Source organism: Nipponia nippon, unplaced genomic scaffold, assembly GCF_047370975.1.
Source record: "Nipponia nippon isolate SJK-2023a ecotype South Korea unplaced genomic scaffold, ASM4737097v1 scaffold_21, whole genome shotgun sequence".
Taxonomy (NCBI): domain Eukaryota; kingdom Metazoa; phylum Chordata; class Aves; order Pelecaniformes; family Threskiornithidae; genus Nipponia; species Nipponia nippon.
Window position 1 is genome coordinate 1,711,109 of NW_028262338.1, and position 27,457 is coordinate 1,738,565.

Sequence of the window (27,457 nt, forward strand, 5' to 3'; positions counted from 1 at the left end):
AAGAAGGACAGGGAACAGGAACATGTTGCCCAGCCTGGGAACTGCCCCTTCAGCCCAGCTAAAACTGCCACTGCAGGCAGCTCAGGAGCCTCTTGGTGTTCCTTGCACTCTCAGGCATCCCCAAGATGGACCATGCACATCACGGGGGGATCTGGTGCTGGTGGCCGTGTGGGGCTGACATGGCAGAACAATGGTGTTACAATTGCTCTGTCCTCCACGTATCTCCTATGCCTTCCTTAGTTGCACCATCACAACTGTCTGTGGGGCCACACTGAAGTGGAGTGGGTTTTGTACAAGAGCCAACAGCTGAGCTTTCACTTGGGACCAGCCCTGCTTCAGCTTGATGAGTTTTGAACCCACAGGGCAGCCCCTGCGTGGAGCAGGTGGGGAGCACAGGGTCCCCTTCCCACTTGCATTTCAGCAGCCTCTGTGCTGGCTGTGCCTTGCATCCTCCCTCCCCATGCTGCCACCTCCCATCACGGAGCACCCTGGTGACACCGGCATGCTGCCCCCTTCACCTTCCTCACCACTCATGAGGGGCTGACTAGCTCCATAAACCACTTCACAATGCCCTTTGCGTGTGGCTCTTCAGCCCACTCCAGGTCCAAGTGACGCTGCTGTTATCAGGCCAAGAGATTTAATTTTGTGAGGAAAACTTAATGCGATGAGGTTCACTAAAAAAGTCTTACTGCAAGCCGGGCCAACACTCTCCAATATTTTTCCTTTCTCTGCTCATCTACCCTTTTGCTTGAAAATGTGTATCTGGCATGCACAGCCCCTTTTTAACCCCAGTGGCACTTCCCACGCTTGGCTCCACTTGCGTTGCTTTCATGTCTCATGCACAGCACCATTGAATTTGCTGGGTGGGAGAGACCATGGTTTCTTGCCATGCAGCACCGAATCCACTTTCTTGCAGCTCTTACTAAAGGCTGCAGCTCCCTGTGATATCCCTCCAACAGAGCCATCTCCATACTCAGGCTTGGGATGTCTTGATTTCCAAAAGGCTTTCCTTACTGCCTGTTGGCCGGGTCACGGTGGTTTTGCCAGGGACCTCAGCTGAGTGGATGGGATCTCATTATCCAAACCTCCCATCCAAGTTGTCTAAGGACATTAGCTTTACTTCTTGCTATGGAGAAGACCCAGACAACAAGACTGCTTTTTCTTCTTGGCCCCTAGATCCTGCAGGTCAAAGCCTCTTGTGATTAAAACCTTGATTACTCAGGGCCAGGATGAGGCTGGAGGGCTGGGGCAAGGCTCTGGCCACAGGGAGGGTAACAGGAAGAAGGTTCCCCCCCACAGTTGTGACTGCCCCATCATTCCCTAGAGACAGGCAGACTGCCCCAAGAGCCTGGTCCCTATCCTCTCCATTCCCCACGTGGCTCTTTACACCCTGCTGTCAGCCCATCCCATCTATCTGTCCCTCTTGCACTTTCTCATTTCACAGCTCTCAAACCCGGACACACTCCACCCGTTTCCAAAACAAGCCCCTGGGCAGTGGAGCCCACAGCTGGGCGCAACACCTGGGGCCCTGCACCGTCATCCCTACAAGAGGCCACACCGGGCACGCTGCTCACCTCCCTCTCAGACCCCGACAAGGAGACACCTCCCCGTCACCTATCACAAGCCCCGTCCTGAGTGCCTAGGGGTGGCCACCCCATTTCCCAGGGGCTGAAACAGCCTATCTCTGGGTCACCACACATCACCGCTGGCCCTGGCAAAGGGCAGGATCCAGCTTCAGAAGTGCAGGGCCAGCTCCTGTCCTGTGCCAAGCCACCAGTGATGCATGCTGCAGATGGTGACCATGGACTTGTTTGACCGCCTTGCTCTCTCAGCCCCTTGCTTGCCAGGCTCACATGCACATGGGCTGCAGTGCTTCTCGGGGGACCTTGCACTGTGTCAAGGGAGCTTTTCTTATCTTCACAGGAATGAAAACCTTTCCCAAATCAAAGTGCTTGTGTGGCTTTGAAGAGTTTCCTCTGGAGATGAAATAAGGCTGTTTGCAAGTGTGAGCGACTGCTGCTGAAGCTGGAGCTCCTGGTGGGACAGTGACTGGGCTGCTGGTGAGCATTGGACCAGGTCTGTGGTCCTGGAGCTGCCCCAAGCTGGGCACTTTGGTGACCTCAGCAGGCTTGAGGCCAAAGGAGCCATCCTCCAGGCTGAAACTTCCCCCCTCAGACAAAGCCCACCAACACAGGGCTTTTCTAATTCATTTCTAACTGGCTGCATGCTGGCAATTGTGTGGCATGAAAGACAACCAAAAAAGGAACATTTTAGAGGATTATGTGAAGATGCTATAGATGTTCAAAGGGCACCCTGTGCAATAAGGTGCTGCACAAATCCTCAGGTCCCCAGGACCCACAGGGCCCATCTGGAGGGGAAAAATAAATGCAAGAGCCAGTGCAGCAAACGAGTCTGAAGAAAGCCTCACCTCCTGGAGGAAACTACTCAGACTGGATTGTTCTGTTTTGAGATGCTGGATGAATGGTGGATGTGGAGGGACTAGAGACAATCTTGTTGTGGGCTTGGGGACAGGCAGACATGCTTATGTGATCTGGGACTCACCAGCACAGGCTGTACCTACCAGCATGCCCTGGGGAGCAGAGAATGCCTAGGAAGCCAGTATGCATGTAGATTATTTGTTGTTTGATATTTTCCCTTTAATGATTTTGTCCTAAAATAAATATACAAAAGTTCAGGGCCCTGCAGGTTGTGTCTGTTAGCAAGAGAAATGGATGACTGAGTCAGTTATTGCTTTGGAGCAATCGATGCTATTTGTTTACCAGGATGGGCAAAGTCTAGTCTCCCTGGACACAACTTGCTCACAGCTCCTCATGAACCTGCCCCAAAGCTGTATCGCCACCCTGCCCACACAGCCCTGCCACCTCTGCTCGGCCTCCTTGGCCTTGCTGCTTGTGGGGAGAGCACACTCACATACATGGCACCAAGCAAACCAGATGGCACGCTGCTGCACAGGCCAGGGGGGTCTCCTGAGCTTTGGGAACAGAAGTACTTTGTCAAGGGGCAAGAGGGGAGAAGGCCCACACTGGATCCCAGCCTGGGGCAGTGATGCTCAGGGGCAAGAGGAAGCAGGATGTGCTGTGCACTCTTTGTCAGTGATGTGTCCATCATCCTGGCACCTGGGCACAAGCAGGGAGCATAGATGGTGGGCCCCGGTACAGAGCACAGCGATGCTCACCACATGCATCCCATCCCCAGTATGCCACCCACTGCATCCCAGGTCCAGCTGATCCCCACACCAGCACAGGCACTCTGGCACAGCCACCATCCCCATGTGCCCCAGCCCCACACAAAGATCCCAACACAAGGATCCCACACTCCAGACCTGCAGACCTCCTAGTTCAGGCTTGTTCTCTCCCTAGGGATATGTCATTTCTGCATGGGGCTGGATCAGGCCCACTGTGGCCAGTCCTGCTGGGCAGGGCTCCCACTGCTGGGAACTGCATCCCTTGTGAGAGGGTCTCAGTTAGACTTTTTCAGCAGAGCCCAGCTTGTTTGTCACTTGTTTAGCATTACATTCCCCTTGGAGTCTCACTCAAATGTCTCTGGATTTTGCCCTGGAAAAGTGTTGGCTCTGGAATCTTGCAGAGCAAACAAAGAGCAGAGATAAAGGCGCAGTATGATCCTGTCAGAGCAAACACAACTCTCCAACCTCCATCCCAGAGACTGCGAAGGCCATGCAGGTACACCACTGCCATCACCTCCCACCCCAGCCCCTTGCTGGCCCCAAGCCTCTGCCTGTGCTCCTGCCTGGTGGTGCAGGGAGGCCACATGCCAGCCCCAGCACGCAGCACACTGACCTCCCACCAGATACTGCCTGCCTGGCCTCAGTAATTCTCCATCGTCAGCCCGTGCTGCCCTGGTCTCCCCCACCCATGAGGTCCCAGTGCTAGGGTTGCCTGTTCCTGCCCCCTGTGCCCACAGTGACCTTGTTTCTACCTCGCTGATGCTCATGGCACCTTGGGTTCCCTGTCCTCCACCTCCCTTCTCCTTCGCTGTCTCCATCCACTAACCTTGCCTTCAGCCCCCACCTCTCACTCTGTCCCTGCCATCTCCTGCCAAGTCCATCCTATCCCTGACCTCTCCATCTTCTGGTGTCCATGAGCATGGTCTGTCTGTCCCTGCCATGCTCCCTGCCCCACAGTCAGTACCCAACACCCTCCCTGCCATGATGCCTGCCCCTGATGCAACCCTGAGCCCTACAGAAGTATGCTTGACAGCACAGCTGGCCAGGGCTCTCCGAGACGTGTCTGCCCTGCCAGGAGCGGGGGTGAGGGGAGCCCAGCCTCTCCCTTTTTCCGTATGCAGAGCTGCTCCTCTCCTGCCCAGCCCAGTCTCCTTGGGCAAGTCAGAGCGTGAACTGAGTTTCCTGCTGTTGTGTCTCCCGTCCCCCGTGTAAGTCACACTGGGCAGGGCAGGTCTGATCTGGTCTCCTCTCCCTGAGTTTCCTCCTGCCTCCTTTAGATTGCAGCCAAAAGGCAGGATCTTGTGCGGAGAGGTCATGGCTGCCCCAACAGCCGACAACTCCTGTTCTGAGGATGTGGAAACCTTTCACCGGTGCCTGATCTCAAAGACTGTCTCCAGGGCTGGACCATCTCCCAGAAGCAGTTGGAGGCTGGCTGGAGGTGGGCTCACAAGCAAGAGACCATTGGACCCTAACAAAAGCAGGAAGTGGGTGGAATTCTCCTTGCGGAGGAGGTATGAATAGCAGATCCCCAAGAGGAGGAGAGGCCAGCTTAGAAAACAGCAGGGATGCGGTAGATTCAGCTGATTCCTTGCAAAGCTGTGTTTCCAGAGAGCTTCCCTCTTCCTGCTCATCTCCAGCCTCTCCTCCCTTTGGGCCAGCTCTGCCAGACCCTCAGCAACTCCTGCACTAGCAGGACATGAACCCACCTGTGTCTTGGCCAGGGCATGGCTGAGGGTTGCTGCTCCTAGACCTGCACCCTGCCAGGTCCAGGGGTGTAGGTAGGGGTGGGGAGGCAGCAAAGGGGGCCAAAGGACCCCCCCCCCCCCCCACCTCATGCATAGCACAGCTCACTGCTTACCCAGGAGCCCTTGTGTTAAGCCCCATGAGCAAGAATTGATTCTGTAGGGGAAAAAACAGAGTGCCAGAGGCAGGGGATGGGAGGGAGGCCACCACAGCCCAAGTCCCTGGCATGGGCATGGTGCTGGGAACAGCAGAAGCAGCCCCTTGGGTGTAGCTCACAGCCCAGGGAAGCTGAGCATTCCCACAGGTTTCCGATAGTCTAATAGGCTCTGGGAAGCTCCTCTCAAGTCTGAATCCCAAGATCAGCTTGGGCTTTGAGCACCAAAGCTCAATTTGCCAGCAGGGTTTCATCTTTGGTGCTCTGCTGTTTCTACTTGAAGAAATCTCTGGTGCCACAGAGGATGGGTGGAGATTGGAGAAACCTTCCTGCTCTCTGCAGAAGTCCACCTGAACCCTGAAGCAAGAGATTGATTAATCATTGCTTGAATAATTGCAGGGCACTGCAGACAATCTGTTCCCAACTGCCTGTGAAAGGAAGGGATGAGGTGGACCGTTAGGCCCTTGCAGGCCAGGGGAGGTCACTCACCCCAGCCCATTCCCACGTCAGCCTGAGTTGCTCCCAGAAGCTGGATTAAAAGGTTCCTTTTTAAAAAAGAGATCTAATCTCTTTAGAAAAGCTTGAACAACACTGTGAGCCCATCATCTCCCTGAGAAAAGCTCTTCCAGCCTTCAAATGCTTTCACCACTAGGACACTGGCTTTCAGTTTGAATCTGCCTCTCTTCAGGTCCAGCCCCGCTCTTGTTACACCTTTCTGTGGGATTTAATGGTTCCCCACTACCTTTTCCACGTGGGAGGACATAGGCCAGGTCCTCAGATCACCTGACAGCGTACTGTTTTAATGAGCATCACATCATTAGGCCTGGCTTTCCAGCCTGTGGTCAGGTCTGTGGTGCTCCTCCAAGCTCTTCAGGTATTTCCCTGACTTCCTCCGAGTGTCGGTGCCAGACGCGGCACTCCAGCAGTAAGCTATTTACTAGTGCTCCCCTTTCAGACACCCACAGCAGGGCGCACCAAGCTCGTTTTGGGGTATCTGTTCACGCTGATCCCTAATTTCTCTTTGACAGTCGAATCCACATTGCTAGATGAAGCATATACTACTGGGAGGGCTTCAAATGAGCTCCCTTGGTTGCTGGTTAAAAACCAATGTTCTTATCTCCACCCTGTATAGGCATGCCTAGAGTCATTGCTTTCCAAGATCTAGCCTGCAGGCTTAACATGCAAGCTTCATTTCCAGACATATTCCTGTGTTTATCTGTATTCAAATGCACCCTGACCATTTAACCAGGTGATTCAGCATGAAACCATCCTAGTTCTTTTCTATCTCATCACTCTCTGTGTCATTTTCAAGCTTTACCAGCAAAGATTTCATACCTTCATCTACATCATTAATAAAAATTTTTAATAGCAGTGGACGAAGAATGGGTCCCCGGGGGGAGGTAGGTAGAAATAGCGCTACTTACTGATATCTACCCATTAGCAACTACCTCTGAGATCTGCCAGGGAAGCATTTTTAATCCATCTAATATGTGCCCTGTTAATTCCTTATAATGCAAGTTTTAATCAAAATGTCAGGTGGAAGTAAGTCAAATGCCTCGGAGAGATCCTAGTGTACTATATCAACACAATTGCCTTTCTCAACCAGACCAGTAATCCTGTCAGAAAAAGACAACAGGTTCGTGTGACTGGCCTCACTATCTGTGCCATCATGCTGGCTGCAGCTCCTGATTCTGGGGACCTCACATCGCCATTTGTTCCTCAACCCAGGGATCCACATGTGGACTGAAAACCCACTGGAGACCAGCAAACCCCCTTGAGCAATACCCTCACCTCCTTCTCCTAGCTTATACCCATGTTTCTTCCTCATTTGCAGTGGGGGATGGTGGTCCCTGAGGAAGGGGATGAGCTTTCAAGGCTGGTCGAGGAGGCCTGAGATGCTCAGTCCCAAGGGTCCATCCCAGGAGGAGCTTCCAGCGTGGCAATGGTGGAGCCCGTGTGGCCCTGAGATGTGAGGTGGGCTGAGCGCCGTGGGAGGACCAGAGCTCAGGGGCTTCCCCGGCTTGCAGGATCTTTCATCCGCCGTCACCACAAAGCCGGGCCAGATCTGCATTTGCAGCAGCCCACAGAAGCTGCCTCTGTTGTCTTATTTTTGTTATTTTTGAGAGGATATTTTAGCGCTGAGCACATTCCCTCCTGTTGCCATGGCAGCCGTGACAGGGGTTATATACCGTGAGAAAAATACCAAAATTAATGAGTGAGTGAAAGTGCAGCCGAGAGAAAAACAAGGTTAAAAAAAGAGTTAAAACAGTAATAAAAACAATCTCCCAATAATTTAGCAGCAAGTGTCCCACAGCAAGACAGGCAGCAACCATCCAAGCCATTCAGCCCCTCCATTGATCCCGGTGCAGGGGTCGGCCGTCCGCATCCCATGGCCAGAGCATCTCCCGGCTGCGCTCACCAGCGCGTCGTGGTCCGAGGGATGCACCTCTCCCACAGCATCCCACTTGTGCTCCGGATCAGGCTGAAACAGCCCAGCTCCTTCCCCCGCAAACCTGCAGCCCTTCATTACGCGGTAGGCATGCGGAGAAGAAGTTCTTTAATGTGCTCATTTCCTTGCATTTGGGTTTTGAGGATCTTTTTGTTTTTAATTGTAGAAACAAGCAAATTGTCAGAACATCTGTGTTATTAGCATTTGCTGCCCAAATCCGCGCTGCTGCTTCTCCTGTGGAGCACAGAGCTGATGAGAGAGAGAACAGAAGAGCCTTTGAACTCCTTGCAGCAGACGGCAGCCAGGTTGCTGCGTGTGTATGTTGGGGAGGGGGTATTTATTCTCTTGTAAGGTTCATTTGCTCTCCGTGTTTCCCTTTCTTCTCGCTTTCCCAGAGATTTAGCTGGATGCTCTTCCCTCACAGGTTTTGTTCTTCTGACAAGGCCTCACCGGCACCATGAAGCAGCTGTCTCTGTGTGACGCCAGAGCATCCCGGCATGGGGCACCCGCTGTGCGGGGCAAGCCAGAGCCTCCAGCAGCATCTCCAGGGTCGGTGGCACTGCCAGCACCACAGCAGGTGGATGGGAAGGATCTGGAGGGTCTCGCGATACAACTCTGTGGCCAAAGCTGCAGATGGTTTCCCGTTGCTTGGACTGGCCCTGCTTTCTAGGAAATGGTGAAGACAAGGTAAGGAACGGTGACTCATACTGTAACGCCCAAGCAAAGAGAGGACAGGGAATGGCAATGCCAGCATCAGGCTTTCCTTGCTGTCAGAGGGCAAGGAGCACTCTGGGAGGAGCCTGGCCACTTTCAAAGGCAGCAGGCAGAGGAGGAAGGTATCGACAGAGAAATCACCCCTGGGATGCCAGGCCTCTGGTGGCCTGGACATGGCGTCCAGCTAGCTCCCCTGGCCATTGGGTGCTGCTGGCACTGCAGAGGGCTTTGCCAGGCAGCTCCTCTGGGCTGCAGAGAAGTGGCTCCTGAGGCTGGGACACTTTTTCCCCCTCACGCTCTCCTGCCTCTCAGAAACGTGCCTGAGCAGAGGCTGCAGATGGCAGGCACTGGTCCCCCACAAATAGGCAGCATCTAGTAAACTGCATGCATGCACAGCTTCCCCAGCTGCTCTCTGCGCAGCCTGCCTATCGACTACCTGTGCCCCTTGTGAAATGGAACCCTTTGGTCACCAGCGCTCTCCTGTTTGCCTTCACGGCTCCACAGACAGCCTTGGATCCACAGGGTCACTTCCTCAGTTCTTCCCTTTGCTACAGCTTTCCAGCCCTCCAAGGAGGGCTGCCAGTGACTGATGAATTAAATCTCACGTTGTCTCCAGAGAGTTTAATTCTCTCTTTCTGTCCAGATCCCCAGCTCACACTGTATCAGCAGGGTAAACCCTGACAAACCCCACAGCTCCTTTCCCTGCCCTTCCACAGTGGGCTTTGACCTTCCCTGGGTTCTCACTTCACATCTTCTGCTAAATTGGCTTCATGAGAATTGACACCCATAAAAAAAAAACCAAAAACATACAGTCACGGAGAAGCTGACATGTCTGCAGGAGCAGAGGTGGCCCTGCTACAGGGAAGTCTGAGGAGAGCAGGGTTTTCCACCCAGAGGGGATGACTCTCCAGCCCCTTTCTCCTGCCCAGCAAGAAGAAACCCTGCCAGGGGCTGAGCTTCCTTCTTGCGGGGGAAAAGCGGGGCGATTTGGGCTGAGCCGGAGCCAGGGCTCCCCCGAGCAGGCCGGCGCAGCCTCTAGATGGTGCAGTCATCGCAGCCGAGCTGAGCATGTGTGCGGCGACGGGAGCTGCGCAACAGGTTGGCGTAGCTCAGCGGGAAGCAATGCTCCCATCCTCACGCTGCGGCGAAGCAGAAAGGACTTTCCAGCATCTTGACAAGAAATGTGCACTGCAACCGGCCGAGAAGGCGGGTGCTGCTTGGTGAGGGGTGCCTGGTCCTTGCAGGGTGCCGACAGCCACCCCAGCATCTCCATCTGAGAGAGCTGAGGTCTTTGGCAGGGCCAGGCTGCAGATCTAGCCCACTGTCAGGGAGCACTGTCTCTCCTCGCAGGAACACAGAGGCCAGTGGAAGCATCAAGGGAAGGGGCACCCCTGGAGCACGCTGTCCCCAGGATCCCTGGGACTTGCACTCACCCATCTGAGGTCCTACGGGGGCCAGCAGGCAAGTGAGGACCCAGCTGAGGTAGCACAGCTTGTGAAAGCATCGCAAGGGCAGCCAGGAGCTTGCAGGTGCTTTTAGGAGCTTGCAGGTGCTCTCTGCTCCCAAGTCCCGACACCCTGCAATAAAAGCATGATTCACTGAGGTGTGGCGGGAGGGGACAGTTGCTTTTCCGGACCCCACTACCTCACCTGGGCAGGGCTGTGAGAGCCATTGCTTGCAGCCTGCCAGGAGTCCTCCTTGGCTGAGGGGGATCCAAGGAGGGCTGGGCACAGCCCGCCGGTGGGCTTGCTCCCAAGGAGGGGCCCTCTCCTTAGCACACCGGGGTGCGCTGCCAGCCGGGCCCCCTTTCCCCGTGCAGCAGGGCTGCAGAGGTGTGAAGCACCGGGTAGAAAAATAAATGAGTGAATAAACAAATAAGAACACCGGGAGGGAAGCGAAAGGGGAGACCCATCCCACACGTGTGTGGGTGAGGAGTGGAGGAGTCCCCGGGGTGAGTGGGGTCCCGGGGGGCTGCGGCACCCCCACTGTTCCACCGCCACGGGGCTTGGCGCGGTGCCCGCAGCCGGCAGCCGGGAGGTGCTCGGTGCGACGGCTCTGCCCGGCAGCCGATACCCGCCTCGTCCCGGGCCCGGCTGGGCTCGGGATCTGATAAGGAGCCGGAGCTCCACCTCCCCGTGGTGGCGGCGAGAGGCGGAGGCAGCGGGGAGCGGGGGGGTGGGAAGGGGCCGTGCCTGCGCTGCGCTTCCCTTGCACATCCTCACACACACCGAGGGACGGAGGCGGGCACGGACGGAGCTGCCCACCGGGGCTGCCGCCAGCCCTGCCGCCGCCGCTCCGCCGGAGGAACCGCAGCCCCGGCCCGGGGGAGGGGGGCGGTTCCCACGGGAGATATTTTTTGTGTGTGTCCCCCCCCCCCTTTTTTCTTTTTTTTTTTTCTTTTTTTTTTTTTTTTAATTTGATTTTCATCCGTGGATAACGATCGAGAGGAGCCGGGAGGGTGGGGGGAGCCCGGTCCCGGCGGGGAGGAGGCGATGGAGACGCCGCTGGATCAGCGCGCAAGGGGCCGGCACGGAGCGCAGCGCCGGCCGCATCCAAGTAAGAGCTGCGGCAGGGCCGGGAGCCCCCGCCCGCGGCCGCGGAGAGCTGCGGAGCGGTGCGGGGCGGCGCGGAGCGGAGCGGTGCGGGGCGGTGCGGGATGCCCCGGGCGGGACCCCGCCGCTGTGCGGGAGCGCGGGGCCGGGCGGCGGCGGAGCGGCTCTGGCGAGCATCCCGCTCCCCTCCGCGCCTCTCCGCGCTGGGCTGCGCGGGCGGCAGCAGCGGGGCGCGGGGCTCTGCGGGCAGCAGCGGCGGCGGGCGGCTGCCGGTTACCGGTCCCGCCCGGCGTTGCCACTTGTTGTGCGGCGCGGAGCGGGGCCAGCCCGGGCCCGGACAGGGTGGGTGGCGTGGGGCGGCTGCGGTGTGCGGCTGTGTCGGGGTGAGCCTGGGGTTTTTTTGTTTGTTTTGCGTGTTTTTTTGTTGTTTTTGTGTTTTTTTTTTTTCCCATCGGGGGTGGCTGTGGGTGTGTGTCCCCCATCCTCCCCTGGGTGTGTGCGCCCCGGGTGTGAGCGCGGCTCGGGGTGCGCTGGTGCGTGGGAGCGAGAGAAGTTGCGGGTGAGCTGGGAGCCGGCTGGGAACCGGGGCGAGCGCTGGGTGCTGGGAGCGGGGCTGTGCGTGTGCCTGTGCGTGTTTGTGCGTGTGCGAGAGGAGCGGGGCGAAGGGGGCTGGCAGGTGTGCACGCCTGTGTCGGTGGCGGGGTGTCTCGTGTGCGTGTGCCACTGGGGTGTGGGTTACAGGAGTGCTGTGCGTGTCGAGGAGCGGGCTGCGGGTGCGTGCGTGGAGCGGGGTGTGTGTTGGTGTGTGTTACAGAGGGGTGTGTGTGCGGGTGAGTGTGTCAGCGGGGCGTGCGTGCCCGCGCCTTAGAAAATCCGTTTCCCTGCCTGTACACGATGCTGAGTGTGAAGCCGGGGACGGGAGAGCGGCTCCCGTGTGTTTTCCACGCGTGTACGTGTGTGTGTGTGCGGGGCTGGCGGCGGGCGCCCCGTTCATCCCCCGGGGCTCGCCGGGGAGCGGCGGAGCGGGGCGCTCCGTGACCGGAGCCAGCGCTGCCGGCTGCGGGAGCCTCAGCCCGGGCGGCCCCGCCGGTGGCCGGGGAGCCTCGGCCGCGGCGGCCGGGGAGCGGAGCCCGGCCTCCATCCTCCCTCCCAGCCGGCAGGGGCGGGTGGGGGCCCGGAGCCGCGGCTCTCCCCGGCCCCCTGCGAGGCAGGCGGTTCCCTATCCCCCCTGCCCAAGGCTTCCCCAGCCCCTCCAGGCTGCGGTCCTGTAGAAGAGCCGCACTCGCTGCTGCCGGCTCCCTGCGGCCCTGCTGGGGTGTTTCAGGGCCGCGACATTTTTGCCTTCCCCCAGGACTCCCCTCCAGGCCGGGATGGAGAGCAGGATGGTGGCAGGGAGGAAGAGGAGCCCGCAGGATCCCGGAGGGGCTGTGGGGGACCCCCGGGGTGGGAGGATGAGGGCTGCCACCCTGGGGAGGCTCTGACAGGTCTTTGCCTCGCTGGCTGCAGGAGTTGGAAAGGATATAGAGAAGGAGGCAGGAGGAGGGAGGGCCACGGGCTTCGCCCTCTTTTCATCACTGTGCAGCTCCTAAGAGATGATTTTTGGGGTAAAGCTGTTCACAAGCAAGTGGGGTTCCTTGTCGCGGTCCGCTCTGGCTCGGGGTGCTTGGGCCCAGCCATATAAATGCCGAGCAGCCGCAGTGGCAGCCGGAGCCAAAGCAAACTATGGGACGTGCCACAAAATGCCCAGGATTCAGCCCATCCGTGCCTTCGATGCAGGACTGAACATCAGTGGCTGTTTTTTGGACAATATGGTCCTTGATCTCAGCCCCTCGCGCGGAGTGGAGCCGGTGGAGCTGATTAGCATTTGCTGCTTGCTCCAAGCGTCAGAGCAGAGCTTGGGGGGGGGGGGGGGGGGATTAGTACTTGTGTGCTCAGTGCAGGGTTTGGATAGACTTGTAAGCATGGCTCCGAGCCACGCAATCAGCCATTGGGAGCAATAAGAGCATGGACTTTGGTACCCGTTCCCGGAGTGGTGCTGCCTTCTGTGGAATGGGGCCAAGGGGCTGTGGGAATCACAGGGAGCACAGGCTTGTTCAAGCAGTTGCTTAAATTCTCGGCGCTTTATAACCTCTTTCTCATTAGGGCTTGTTTTTTTTGTGAGTGGATGGCTGAATTCTGTAGGATTTTGCATGCCACTGTCCTCCGAGAGCTTCCCAGTCATGCATTAAGCAGCGTGACTAACGCCTCTCTCATGTGGTTCAGTCTCTCTCACACTCTCCCTGTAGGGAGAATTGTGTGTGCGGAGGAATAGTTGTTTTGGGAGGGGTTTTTATTTTTAAGTGCTCTGTGCTCTGCCAGCAGGTCGGAAAAAGGTGCCTGGCACTGGAGAAGAAAGTGTGGGATGGTCCTTAGATCCCATGGGAAAATAGCCCGATGCCTTGGACTGGCCCCTGGGAAGCCTCTGTCTCCTGCACAGACGTGCTTTTCCCCAGTGGTGGAGGCTTCCGCCTCCTCCTCACACCCAGCTCTGGGCTCTCACGTCTGCGCTGTGTCATTCGCACCCCTAGGCGCCAAGCAGGATTCCTTGCCCCGATGAACCCGGGGGCCCTCACGCCTGCCGGCAGTCCCTTGCAGGGTGATGGGCCCACTCAGGTTCCCAGCTCCTCTCTTCCTCCAGCCTCCCTGCTTTGGAGGTTTCCTTCACCTGTGAGAATGGGGTTTGGGTTCAGGCTCCGGCCCCTTTTTAGGAGCAGAAAGCATGAGTGCTGGGCACCCTTGGGTGACTCCCTTCCTCCTCCAGGCTGGCACAGGACTCCTGGTGTTTCCAGCTCCTGGGGCCCTCCCTCCCAGCTCAGTCAGGGCCATGTGAGGCATCGCCCCATGCTGGGACTTTTACCTTTACCTGCTATCTTCCACCTCACATCAAGGCTTAGTCAGGACGGCACTACGTCATCCGCAGTTGCGACCCAGCCTAGTGCAAACAGGATTGTGCAAACAGTCCAGTGGCAGGCATGGGTGCCTCTCCTGGCCAGGGCATCCTCCAGGAGCACCTTCCCAGTGGCCGGGGCTGCCTGTCTTTCCCTTCTCCCGGTCCTCACTACACAGCCATTTCCAAAGGGAGCGCAGGGCAACAGGGTGATGAAGCTCAGTGTGGGTTCGGACACCCTGTGAAGGCAGGTGGACATGTGGGAGGGGTCTGGTGTGAGCGCACACACGTGCTGTGGGCAGACACATGTGTGACCCAGCCGGGGCATGCACACGCACACAGTGCAAGTGCCCCCACATGGGGTGACATCACACAAACGCACAGCCGGTGGCGACAGGGGCATGCGCACATTCTCCCCCCACGCAGGCACACGCGTTGCTCAGTGCACACACACGTGCGCTCAGAGCAGGAATGCAAAGTTGTGTCTGGTGCACAGGCTCTCCCTGTGCAGGCATGGATGTGCTCCTCGCAGTGCATGCACATGTGTGGCACGCCTGCACACCCTGCTAGTGCACATGTGAGCACATGTACGCTTCTTGCTACAGACACACAGTCATGCTCTGGGCAGGTGCACATACACCCAAATGCTAATAGTGCACACAGGGATACATGCACACTCAGTGCAGGCACACGTTTGCACGTACATGCATTGCTGGGTTTTGCCTGTATTGATGCAGAGATGCATTGTGTTTCCGCTCAGCTTCTTACCTCCTCCATCCTCAGGCCTGTGCAGGGATGGAAGAAGGCTTGTTTGCCTCTTCCCTTCCTCCTGGAGACATACATCTCAGAGGTATCTGCACACAGCACTGGTCTGGACAGTTATGCATGCCCTCAGCAAGGTGGAGATACCTCTTGTTTGCATGATGGATGCTTGCAGGACAAGGGAGCAGAGTCAAGCTCAGCTTCAGGACCATAGCTTCATCTCCAGAAAGAGAGATGTATTTTCACCTGTGGAGGGAGAGCTCCTCTCTTCGTGCTGCTGATGAGGCACTTGTCCATGGGGAAGCGGAGGGGTGGAGGGACTGGGAGCTGCCGGCTTGCGGGAAGTACCAGGGTGGACAGTGAAGGATGCTCCACTTGTTGAGTATCTATATGATGCTGGGGTAACCAGGAATTAGGCACTTGCTATGTGGCACCATGGAGGGGAGATGGTGGAGTGCTCACCCATCCCACAGGCTGGGTGCAGAGTATGGAGAGAGCAAGTGGTGGGAGTGGTGAGAGAGGATTGCTGCTGTGGGGCCATGGCAGATGCTTGTGGCTGTTGATTTTAGGGCATCCAGCCACTGGGCTTTCTGGGCACCGTTGAGCTGGTCTGCACCACTTCACACTCACGGCTCAGCAGAAGTTGCCTGGGTGTGCCTGGACCCTGGAGGAAGGTGTGTTCCCAGAACGGATAGCGGTGGATGGGAAAGCTGGTGGCCAGGCACAGCACTAGGCAGAGAGGCTTGGTGACAGGGCATGTGGCTTGGCGCAGAAGGGGGCAGTCTCTATGGGGCTGGTGGTGCGCCTGGCACTGCCTTTGCAGTGTGTCCATACTGGGAGGAGGTTTCCAGTGACTGGGTGCCTGCAGTGCAGCGTGTGCAGTGTGTGTCTCTGCAATGCAGGGGGGCAGTACTTCTGTCACTGCCTCTGCAGTGGGTGGGGTGGACATTGGCACTGGGTGGGCAGCGCGAGGATGTCCCTGCGGGGCAGGGTGGGTACACAGTGCATGCGTGCAGTGTCCCAGTCTGAGAGAATGGGAAGGAACTGTGTGTCTGCAGTGAGCAAAGGGAACAGTATTTGCTGGCGCAGGGTGTGGGGTTGCCTAGTGACTGTGCAGCAGAGGGGAGATGCTGTGCCTACCATTGCAGTGTGCTGGGGCTGTGCAGTGCCGCTGCTCCACGGAGAGGCACGCAGTCTGCCCTGTGAGGTGTGTCTGCGCTGCAGTGCAAGGTGGGCAGTGAGTCTGTGTCCCTCTGATACAGTGGTGGGCAGTGCCCCTCTTTCTGTGAGGGGTGCAGGTGGATGGCAGTGCCCTGCATGCAGTGCAGGATGGATGATGTGTGGGTCTCCTGCATCCCTGCAGTGCCGGATGGGTGGTGCCTTCGTATCTTGCAGTGTGAGGCTGGCAGTGCTGCTGTGTCGGCAGTGCAGGGAGGGCAGTGCTGCTCTGTCCCTTCCGTGGCAGTGCCGTGTGTCCCTGCATTGATGGATAGGTGGTATTCCTGCAGTGCAGGCAGTGCCCTGAATCCCTGCAGTGCTGGGTGGGTGGCAGCCCTGCATCCCTGCAGCGCCCCATGTCCCTGCAGCGCTGGGTGGGTGGCAGCCCTGCATCCCTGCAGTGCCCCGTATCCCTGCAGTGCTGGATGGGTGGCAGCCCTGCTCCCCTGCAGAGCAGGCAGAGCCCCTGATCCCCTTTTGGTGCTTTCTGCAGGGCTGGCAGATGTGTGCAGTGCCTCTGTGTCCCCGCCGTGCGTGGCAGGCAGTGCCCCTGCAGTGCGTGGCACACAATGCTCCTGTGTTTCTGTGGTGAGAAGCTGTCTCTGAGCCTGGCCGGCTCCCATCGGGTTGCTGGCAGCAGGCTGTGTGCAGTCCACCCTGTTAGTGTGCCTCGTTGGGTCTAATTACAGTTTGCGTGGTGACGAAGAGGGTGGACAGTGGCAGGAGTGGCTTCCTGCAACTGACAGGAAGCCAGGGATGAGGTTTCAATGACTGGGTTGCTCACTTGAACAGGGTGTTGCAGGAACTTTGCAAGCCAGGACCAGTCCTCCCGGGCACTTGCTTGAGCAGGCTTCCAGGAGACCACAGCTGGGGCCAGCTCTGCCAGGTGAGCCCCTGAAGCCACTTCCCTTCAGGGGACTGCTTTGGGACACGTGCAGTCCTGCATGGCACAGGGGGTGCACCCAAAAGAATATGCCACAGAAGTGGGCTGGGGTGGAGTGGACCCGGGGGCCTGGGACTACCTAACCTCCAGTGTCTGTGTCTCCTTCCAGCTCCCCTGCAGTGCAGGATGAAACCGCTGGCATCTTGCCTGGGCCTGTGGCTCCTCTTCCAGCTCCCTGCACTGGTCTCTGGGACACGTGTGGTCTACAAAGTGCAGGAGGAACAACCCCCCAACACCCTCATAGGGAGCCTGGCCTCCGACTATGGCTTCCCGGATGTGGGGCACCTCTACAAGCTGGAAGTGGGGGCCCCGTACCTACGTGTGGATGGCAAGACTGGGGACATCTACACCACAGAGACCTCCATCGACCGGGAGAGCTTGCGTGACTGCCAGCACCTTGGGCCCGGAGAGCCCTGCTTCCTGGAGTTCGAAGTGTCCATCACTGACCTGATCTTGAACAGCAGCCCACGCCTGCTTGAGGGGCAGATAGAGGTGCTCGATATCAATGACAACACCCCCAACTTTGCCTCGCCTGTTCTCACCCTCTCCATCCCTGAAAACACCAACATTGGGACGCTCTTCCCCATCCCCCTGGCCATGGACCGGGACTCGGGACTCAATGGCGTTGCCTCTTACGAGCTGACGGCTGGTCCGGAGGCACAGGAGCTCTTTGGGCTGCAGGTGGCGGAGGATCAGGACGAAAAGCAGCCACAGCTGATTGTCATGGGGAGCCTGGATCGGGAGCAGTGGGACTCCTATGATCTGACCATCAAGGTGCAGGACGGAGGCAACCCACCACGGGCGAGCAGTGCCCTGCTTCGTATCACCATACTGGACATGAATGACAATGCGCCCAAGTTCGAGAAGGCCCTGTACGAGGCAGAGCTCTCCGAAAACAGCCCCATGGGGCACTCTGTCCTCCAGGTGAGTGCAGGGGCTTTCTTCTCCCCAGCTCCCCTGCTGCCTGGCTGCAGCAGGGACAACCCAGGGAGCATTTATATGGCTGCTTGCTGCCACAGTTCCTCAAGGGATGAGGGAGCCTAGAAGGGTTGCAAGCCATAGGAGCCCCCAGTGTCACCTGGGGCCAGCAGGCAGGCAGGTGCCTGGGATGTCACATCTGCTAAAACGAGGTTGGAAAGGCTGCATGGGAAGGTGCAGCCAGAGCAGGGGCTGCAGAACATGACTGAGGGGCAGCAGCAGGGCTGGCGGGTATGCGGGAGCAAGGCTCCGGGTTATGGGGAGGGCTGGGACCCAAGGTTCACGGGGAGTCTGGCTTCATGCCAGACTGGTCTCAATGCTGCCTGCAGACAAGACATAGACCCTTTCATAAGTTGCATTCCCGTGGCCACTCCATGGAAACTCAGGCTCGCACAGGAGATGGGGGGCAGGCAGCATCCCTGCTGCCCATCTGGGGGGGCTTCCCATGACTCTGGGGGTGCCTTGCTGTCTGCAGGGGCCAGGGGCTCTGCCCCATCTCAGGCAGTCATGCAAACTGGCCCAGGGAGCCCAGGGGGGTGGATCTTGGTGGATTTGGCTTGGAGGGGGCATTGAGATGATAGTAGCCGACATCTGTTTATCTGCAGCTGCCATCTTAATAAGCAGAGCGCAGCCAGCTCTCATCTGCTTGCTAATTCTGATGTGAATTTTTTAAGAATTCATTTTTCACTGTTAAGAGAATGGAAGTTGGAAGCAGATAAGGGAGCCGCACGGCCGGGAGGAGAATGGGCTGAGACGCCGCTGCTGCCATTGCTCAGCTTTTATCTTTCAGGGGGAAAATGACTTCCGCCTTTTTTGTGAGTGGAGGTAAAAGGTGGAATTTACATTTAACAACTTTCGTTCTCCATCCAAATCTGCTGAGCAAGATAACGGCGGAGCAGCAAATGGTGCAGAGAAGAGGCTGCTCGGAGAGCCGATTAGGGAGGCAAATGTTAGACAAACCTCATCTTCTTTAGAAAGCAAATAATAGGCGTAGAGGCAGGTTTATGTGAATGCAGAGCTCCTGATGGGCAGGCAGGGATGGCTGGTGCTGTGCAGAGCTTAGGCGGCCCTGGTCCCTGCTTGGCTGCATCCTTGAATGCTGGGATGGAGTTGCTGCGACTGCACATCCTCACCTCCCTCTTCATCCTTGCCTTGAGCCCCTATTCTGGGAGGGTTTTGCAGAGCGGATGCAGCCAGAGCCGTCCCTCCATGCTGCTGCCTGGGTCATGGCGGCGAGGGTTCCCAGAGGATTCCCTGCATGCCAGAGCTGGCCAGGGAGCACAGCCGACCGGCCCAGCCGGTTTTGCTGGAAGAGCAAGGAAAAGCCTCTATGCCAGAGGGCCACTCCCAGCCACTCTGCCGGTCCCAGGCTCTTTGCCCCATAGTCCTTGGCCCCAGAAGAGGAAATCCTGGTTTTTCCCCACCAGCCATCTGCAGAGGAGGCCGCGGCAGGCAGTGTGGCAGTTTGTGGAGAGGCTCACACTGCCTTGCCCTCCTGCTCACTGTTTCTCTCTCCATCCCACAGGTGAAAGCCAACGACTCGGACCAGGGCGCCAACGCTGAAATCGACTACTCTTTCCACCAAGCCTCGGACATGGTGCGCCGGCTGCTGCGCCTGGACCGCACCACAGGGCTCATCACCGTGCAGGGGCCCATTGACCGTGAGGATGTCAGCATCCTCAAGTTTTCTGTCATGGCCAAGGACAAGGGGGCCAACCCCAAGAGCGCCCGCACCCAGGTGGTGGTCACCATCAAGGACATGAATGACAACGCGCCCTCCATAGAGATACGGGGCATTGGACTCGTGACCCACCAGGATGGCATGGCAAACATCTCAGAGGATGTGCCAGTAGAGACAGCAGTGGCTCTGGTACAGGTGTCCGACCGAGATGAGGGCGAAAATGCCGTGGTGACCTGCGTGGTGGCTGGTGATGTCCCATTCCAGCTGCGGCAGGCTAGTGAAACAGGGAGTGACAGCAAGAAGAAATACTTCCTGCAGACCACCACGCCGCTGGACTACGAGTCGGTGAAGGAGTACACGATTGAGATTGTGGCGGTGGACTCGGGGAATCCACCCCTCTCCAGCACCAACTCTTTGAAGGTGCAGGTGGTGGACGTGAATGACAATGCGCCCGTCTTCAGCCAGAGCTACACCGAAGTGGCCTTCCCTGAGAACAATGAGCCTGACGACCTGGTGATGGAGGTGAGCGCCAGTGATGCTGACAGTGGCTCCAACGCCAAGCTGGTTTACTCCCTGGTGACAGACCCCTCCTCCAAGGGCTCCTTCACCATTGACCCCGACTCCGGGGAGATCCGGGTGAAGGCGGTGCTAGACCGAGAGCAGCGGGAGCGCTATGAGTTCTTGGTGGTGGCAGCAGACAAGGGCAGCCCCAGCCTCAAGGGCACAGCATCTGTGGCCATCAATGTCATGGACAGGAATGACAACGACCCCAAGTTCATGCTGAGCGGCTACAACTTCTCAGTGATGGAGAACATGCCGCCCCTCAGCCCTGTGGGCATGGTGACGGTGATCGATGCTGACAAAGGAGAAAATGCCCGCATCCAGCTGTCGGTGGAGCAAGACAATGGGGATTTTGTCATCCAGAATGGCACTGGCACCATCCTCTCCAGCATCTCTTTTGACCGGGAGCAGCAGAGCACATACACTTTCCGACTCAAGGCGGTGGATGGTGGGGATCCTCCCAGGTCTGCCTATGTGGGGGTGACCATCAACGTCTTGGATGAGAATGATAATGCCCCTTTCATCACTTCACCTTCCAATGCCACCTACAAACACATCCTTCCCCACACCAGCCCTGGCCAGCAGGTGAGCAAGGTCAAGGCAGAGGACATTGACTCTGGTGTCAATGCGGAGCTGACCTACAGCATCACAGGAGGCAATCCTTTTGAGCTCTTCCAGATCTCCCCGCACAGTGGAGACATCACCCTGGAGAAGGAGATCCTGCGCAAGCACCATGGCCTGCACCGCTTGGTAGTGCGCGTCAACGACAAGGGCAAACCCTCGCGGCATGGCACAGCGCTGGTGCACTTCTACGTCAATGAGACACTGGCCAACCGCACGCTGCTGGACACGCTGGTGGGGCACAGCCTGGACACACCACTCGACATAGACATCGCTGGAGACCCCGAATATGAGCGCAGCAAGCAGCGAAGCAACATCCTCTTTGGAGTCATTGCTGGCATCGTGGCTGTCACCCTGGTCATCGTGCTGGTCATCCTGGTGCGCTACTGCCGGCAGCGGGAGGCCAAGAGCGGCTACCAGGCAGGCAAGAAGGAGACCAAGGACCTGTACGCACCCAAGCAGGCCAGCAAGAGTGGTAAGAGCAAGAGCAAGGTGAAGAAGAGCAAGTCCCCGAAGCCACCCAAGCCCACGGAGGATGAGGAGGAGACAGGACTGCAGAAATCGCTCAAGTTCAACCTCATGAATGACTCTGTCAGTGACAGCCCCCGAATCCACCTGCCCCTCAACTACCCGCCAGGCAGCCCAGACCTGGGTCGCCACTACCGCTCCAACTCGCCACTGCCCTCCATCCAGCTGCAGCCTCAGTCACCCTCTGCCTCCAAGAAGCACCAAGTGGTGCAGGACCTGCCAGCCACCAACACCTTTGTTGGCACCGGGGACAACAACTCGACAGGCTCCGAGCAGTACTCGGACTACAGCTACCGCACCAATCCCCAGAAATACACCAACAAGCAGGTAGGAGAGCTCATTCTGAGGCCGGCAGCGGCCCCCCCCCTGCACCGGGGAGCCATCTGGACAGAGGTGTGGGAGTGAGCGTGGACTGGCCCCCAGCCCTGCATGCATGGCCTGGGGGGCTGGCGAAGGACTACCCTGGAGCTGAGCCATGGAGCCTGGTTGTGGGGCGGGGAGGGCATGGGGATGGTGGCAGGGGGGAGGCCAAAAACTGTTGGAGCCCTTGTCAGAGCATCCGGGGCTGGGTCCTGGCGGCACTGCCTGGGTGATGGTAATGTGAAGGGCACTGCATGCATCTGTCTCTGCATGTGGAGCTCTGGGAAGGGAATCCCACCTGCCCTGGTCCCTTTTGGGGACTGGATCTAAGAGCGCTGTGGAGGGCAATGCCCACCCTCCCATCCATCCCTCTGCTTGGGCTGACTCGTGGGAAGGAGAGACTGGTCCTGCTCCTGCCACAGTTCTGGGCAGCCAGTTTCCAGCCCTGTCCCTGTCCAGGGAGAAGCGAGGAAGGTGCTAGCCTTGCTGTTGCCAGCCTGGCTCTGCTGGTGTAGCTGAACCTTTCACCATCGCTGTGCAAAGCCACCCAAAAGGGAGTTTTGCACCCACTGTGGCTGCCCAGGCAGGTGGGGCTGGGTGGAGGAGCAAAGCTCTGCCTTTTTCCCAGGCTCAGTCTCTGGCTTCCCCCAGGCTTGGGCCCTCTGCCATAGCCGGCGTGGTGAAAACCAGGCTTCCCTTAGCATGAGCATCAGGCCCGGAGCTATGGCTCTGTGGGAGCCGTGCTGCAGCTGCTGCGGAGGAGGAGAGCGGATCCCGGCGGCCAGGGCGCTTCCTCCAGGCAGCACGGGTCCGGCCATGTGCTGGGGCTGGGTCTGGGTCTCGTGCTCAGGGCTGGATGAGCAGGGCACTGGGGTCTCTGCTGCGTGCTGCGGTTGGGTGACTGCTCTTGGTCTAGCCGGGGGTTTCTGCTGCGTGCGGGGCAGGGTGGAGGTAGGTCTTCGCTGCGGACTGGGAAGGGCTGCTCGCTGGTGTGCACTGGAGCTTGGAGCTGTCCCAGGAGGTCATGGGATGAGCCCAGAGCTTGCAGGACCCTCTTTCCTCAGGCTGTCTGGCTAGTTAGCTTGCATCACATTTCTGCTTTGGCGCCTGTCGGGTCTATCCTTAACTAGCTAGGGAGGGAGAGGGGGAATGAGTGCCTGTGGCTTTGCCTTCTTCCTGGGGCCCCGTGGGTGAGGACCACCCACTCCCCCACTGTGCTGTACCCTCCGTGCCCTATGGAGACCCCTGTTCCCTTCTTTGTATCCCAGTGAGCGGCAGGCTGGGCTCCTGCCGTGGGGCTGGGCTCAGCTTCCCTGTTGGATTTGACTTCAATAAAGTTTTCTATTTTTGACCGGTTGTGCCTTATTTTCCCTGCTGCCCCTGAAGATGCTCTTGCTCCCAGCAGTTTGCCAGGCATATTTTGTATGTCCTCAGCCACCGGAGCACCCAGCCCCTGCAGTGCCCAGAAGTAATGCTCACGTGGGCCAGACATCTCCTCAAGCCCTCCACTGTGCCCCAGCAGGGCCAGTCCAGAGGCCTCATGGTACTGACCCCCTCCCCAGATTGACATCTCCCATCTCCAGTCACTGCCTGGCTCTCTAAGGAGACAGCTTCCTCCATGACATGGTTCATAACATATGCATGTACATACACACAGACATGTACATGTGTGGATGTGGAGGCAGTCTGAGCCACGGACCAGCCAGCCCAGCTTTCTTCCACCCCAGTATCCCCCTGCATAGCTTCTCCTGGTTCATCCCCATGTCCTTTTAAGACCCACCCATGTCCCCAAGCCAGCACATGGAGGAGCAGATCCCTGCCGCACAGTGCCTGGCTAGCATGACCCAAATCCTGCCAGCGAGGGCTGGAAGACGCCTGCCTCTCACCCGCCGCAGTGCTGGAATGAGGACGCACATGGTTGCAGATGAAGCCTTGGTGCATCAGCAGTGCCAGGGCGAAGCACCCGAAGCAAGGTGCTCTCCCCACCCTGGGATGCGATGGGCACCCTTGCAGCGAAGGAGAGGTCCTCCCAGGCGGGCTTGCTGGCAGCGGCAGGGCTGCAGGCAGGCAATGGAGCCAGGTGGCCATGCTCATAAAGATGGCTCTGCCTCTCCTGGCGGGCAGGTTGGGGGTGATGCTGCTGTCGTGGGGCTTGCTCAGGCTCTTGTCTCCAGCGGGCTGGAGAGAGGATGGATCCTGGTAGGCAGGAGCAGCACAGCACCCCTTCCCCAGGCCCTGGATGGGGCCGTCCTACACCCCAGTCCCTCCATCCAAGCATCACATCTCAGGGACCTCCTCCCCATTCACCCCTTCTTTCTCACAGTTTTTCTTTCAAACTGGGACAGACATCCCTGCGCCCATCACGCCAGCTTCACCTCTTCCCCAGGGGCTCCAGCCGGCCGCACCAGGCTGCCAGAGAAGAGGAGCTCTGGCGCTGGGAGAGATTAGATCATCTGGGGAAACCAGTGGTTCTGGCTTTGGTGGTTTCAGCCCTGTGCCAGCCTTGGCTCTCACAGCCTCCTAGTTTGTTTTGCTAACAGCATAAGGTTTTATCTTGAACCGTCCAGGAAGTGTCTGGGCCTCCTAGGCAGGCAGGGCTGGGACCTGCGGGGAGATGCGATGGCTGCAGCGGAGGCAAGGAGACACCAGCAACCACCTAAATAACTAGTCCCTGCAGGGCTGGGCAGGGCAGGCTGGGGGCTTGGCTCAGCGTTGCTATCTGCTTCCCTTTGGGAACTTTCTGAGAGAGGTTTCTCTTCCTTCCATGGCCTCGGCAACTCTTTGATGAACCTGGGGCGAGAACACAACCTCTCAGATGCTAGTGTGGGGAGCGTCTCTTTCTTCTGCCCGTCTCCCAGGCCCCATCCTTTGGGGCTTTTTTACACTGGGGAGGGGGGCTATGCTACACCCTCTCCCGGCTGCACAAGCCCAGGACTGCCCTGAGTCCTTACAGCCCCCCACCATCTGAGAAGCTGGCTGGAGTGGTGTTAACTTCAGCATGCTACTGCAAGCTCAGCAGAGGTGCCTGCACCTGCCTGCAGGCTCAGGAGCACGGTGCAGGATTAATTACTCTCTGCGGGGGGAGGGGGATAAGAGGAATATTGTAACTGTAATGGACAGAAATGAAATTGTCTTGTTTTAGAATTTAGCTTAGAGTCTCCATAAATTGCAGGTTTAGGTGTTGGCAGATGTCTGGGAAAGTCTCCTACTGTCCTGGGTCAGTGGATTTTCTCAAGGTCGTTCACGTGGAATGAGCTGATAAATGGATCCAGCAATGAGCTGCAGATGGAGCTGAGGGTTCATGGGGGACCTGCCCTGTTTTTCCCCAGTTTCAGAAAGACACTGTGCTGGGAGCAGTTCCCAGGCACTGCAAATCAGCTCCTGCTCCCGGCATCAATTGCACTTGGTTCAGATTCGGCTCTGGCATGCAGAGACCGAATGAGTGAGTGTGTTAGTGAGGACCCGGGGGCTGCAGTGCAGGGTCTGAGCCCTAGCTATGCTGAGAAGAGTGACTGGGCTCTGCAAAACAACTAGGAATGCACAGAGGCTTGTGAGCACCAATGGGGTGCTTCTGAGAACTTGGGGGAGCACAAGAGGGGGCGAAGAGTGGGTCATACACCATGCTGGCTTCTGAGGAGTTGGTGAGGATGCCGAGAGCCCCACAAGCAAGGCAGAAATATGCAGTGGCTTCTGGCAGGTCTGTGCTGAGGGACTTCAGTTTATGGCAGGGAGGGGTGCCTATCCCTGGGACAGCACTGTGGGGCATTTGGGACCTCAAAATGAAGAGCTTCAGACACAGGAGATTAGCAACCCCATGGTACAGCCTGGCCTGTGCAGCCAGGGACAGTGTGCGCAGGCTGTGCTGCAGGGGGAGGTGACAGCAGGGTGTACTCAGCCTGCGCTCCCTGTGTGGGAGGTGACAGCAGGGTGCTCACAGCCTGTACCCCACGGAGGGGTGGCATGGAGGTGTGCATGGTCTCCGTGGCAGGGGGTGGTGGAGGCATGTGCACAGGCTGTGCAGCAGGGGTGGGTGATGTGGAGGGATGCAGCCTGTGCCTCCTCTGTGAGGAGGTGGCACAGGGAGGGGTACAACCCCTGTCCCAGGAGGAGGTGACAGCGGGGTACCTGCAGCCTGTACTGCAGCGGGAGGAGGCATGGAGAGGGTACACAGCTGATACTGCAGGGAGAGGTGGCGCAGGGTTATGTGCAAGCTGCACGGTGCGGAGAGGTGGCAGTGGGGTGTACACAGCTTGTACATGGCAGGAGGTGACAGTAGGGTGTACATAGCATGCAGCCTTGGGCAGGTGACAACTCTTCTGTAAGCAGCGTGTCTGCAATGAGGCAGTAGTGCTTACTGTCCCTGTCCCATCGATGAGAGCATTGAGCCTCTCCTGCCTGACAGTCCCTGGCCCCACCATCACTTGAGACCTCATCCTTTGCTTCCTTGAAGGTTTGCCCAGCCTGTGCTACCTGCCTGGGGCTCCTCACATCGAGCTGGGCTGCCTGGGTGGCTTGCAGCTCTGGCCAGTTTCCTGTTCCCACCCTGCTGAGCCAGGTGCCTCTCATTCCTCCCTGCCCTCCTCTTCCTCTCTCTTCTCAGATCCCCAGGCTCTCCCCTGCCTGATACCCTTGGAGCCAGTGTTGGTCTGTGGTGAACACAGACTTCCCTAGCTTGAATCTGGGGGGCTTCTTTTTTTCCCCCCACCCTCTCCTCTTTCCTTTCACAATTGTATCTGCTTCCTTCTATCCCTCTCTCCTGATCTCTCCCCCTGCTCAGCTCGGGCAGTGACCTCCCGCTTCCCTGTCGCTTTCCCCTCCCCATCAGTCTCTCCTGACTGGCTGTCTGCTGGCCCTGGTACAGAGGGATGCTGAGCCCTCCGCAGCACAGGGCTGAGTCCCCGGCTGGCTCCCACAGCCGAGCTGTGGATCCTCTGTGCGATGAAAGCGCTGGCTGTGTGGGCAGCCGCCCAGTCCAAGCTGCACTGATTGATATTCCCAGCACTGCTCTGCCCGCTCGGCCGGGCTCTCAGCTGCAGTGCTGTTCCCTGCTCGCACAGACCAGGCTGGAGTGGGGCCCAGCCCTGCAGCCTGCTTAATCAGTCACCCAAATCCTGGGGCAAAACCCGATGCTCTGACGGGGTGTGTCCCCGGGCACTTTGTTGTCCCTCCGACCAGAAAGCAGCCAGGAGGCCATGGATGGGGTGAAGGGCGGAGAGTGGGATGCAGCTGAAGGAGGTGGAGGGTGGGGTGCTCCTGGTTGCAGAGCTGGGATGGAGAGGAGGCTGGGGTAATGCGAGGGTGCATGATGTAGGGCAGGATGGGGTGGGGTGTTGCGGGGGAGTGCGAGGGCTAAAAGATGCGTGGAGCAAAGGGACACAGAGCGGCTCAGTCCCTGGGAACTGTGTCAGCTCAAGGTGGGGAGGGCAGCCCCAGGAGGGCGTGGGGCAGCAGCGAAGAGGTGGATGCTGTGCACTTGTGTCCCTGGAGCTGGTGTCTACCTGGGATACCACAGCATGAATCATGGGCAAGAGCCATGCAGCAGTGCATGGGCTAACTCATGTGGGGCTGTGCCAGGGTGGGTTACAAAGAGCTGGAGCTCCCCTTCATGGTTTGTGGGGTCTTGAACATTCAGCCCTGCAGTACCCTGCCAAATCTCTCTCTTGCCGGCATGTTCTTTTGAACGCTGCCCCTGGAGCTGAGCCCTGTGCCAAGCCCAAAGCACCTTCCTCCCCCTCCACCCTCCATCCCCATGCATACCTGCCGCATGAGAGCACCTGCCCATGAAACCCTGGTCACAGCTCATCGCCATGGGAGAGCTGTGCTCCTACATACTGCCCTGCAAGCCAGTCCATCCAAGCTGCAGTTGCACAACCCAGGCTCTGCTCTTGGGAGAAACCAAGATGGTCGATGGAGATTACTCCAAAAGGGACCCTTCCCACAGTCCCCTGTTCCTTCAGTGCCCCAGGAAGCATACAGTCTGCTTGGCTGAGGCAGAGAAGGAGCCTGGCTGCAGGGGCACAGGCCACCTCTGGCACTTTGGTCCCCCTCTTCTTGTCACCTCT

At 58.3% G+C, this 27,457-nt stretch overlaps 1 protein-coding gene across 4 annotated transcripts in view; it reads left to right on the plus strand.

Annotated features, from left to right (window-relative positions):
• Positions 1 to 10,515: 10,515 nt before the first annotated feature.
• Positions 10,516 to 27,457, plus strand: part of PCDH1 (protocadherin 1) — a 55,716-nt gene continuing 38,774 nt past the window's right edge. For 2 of the 4 annotated variants that reach the window (XM_087760203.1, XM_087760205.1), the window contains exons 1-3: positions 10,516 to 10,821; positions 16,776 to 17,590; positions 19,170 to 21,362. In XM_087760203.1, coding sequence (XP_087616329.1) covers positions 10,758 to 10,821; positions 16,776 to 17,590; positions 19,170 to 21,362 — 3,072 coding nt within the window. In that variant the 5' untranslated portion in view covers positions 10,516 to 10,757. Of the gene's footprint in view, positions 10,822 to 16,515; positions 16,610 to 16,775; positions 17,591 to 19,169; positions 21,441 to 27,457 lie in introns of those variants that run through there. The other 2 variants (XM_087760204.1, XM_087760206.1) reach the window with 2 other exon arrangements.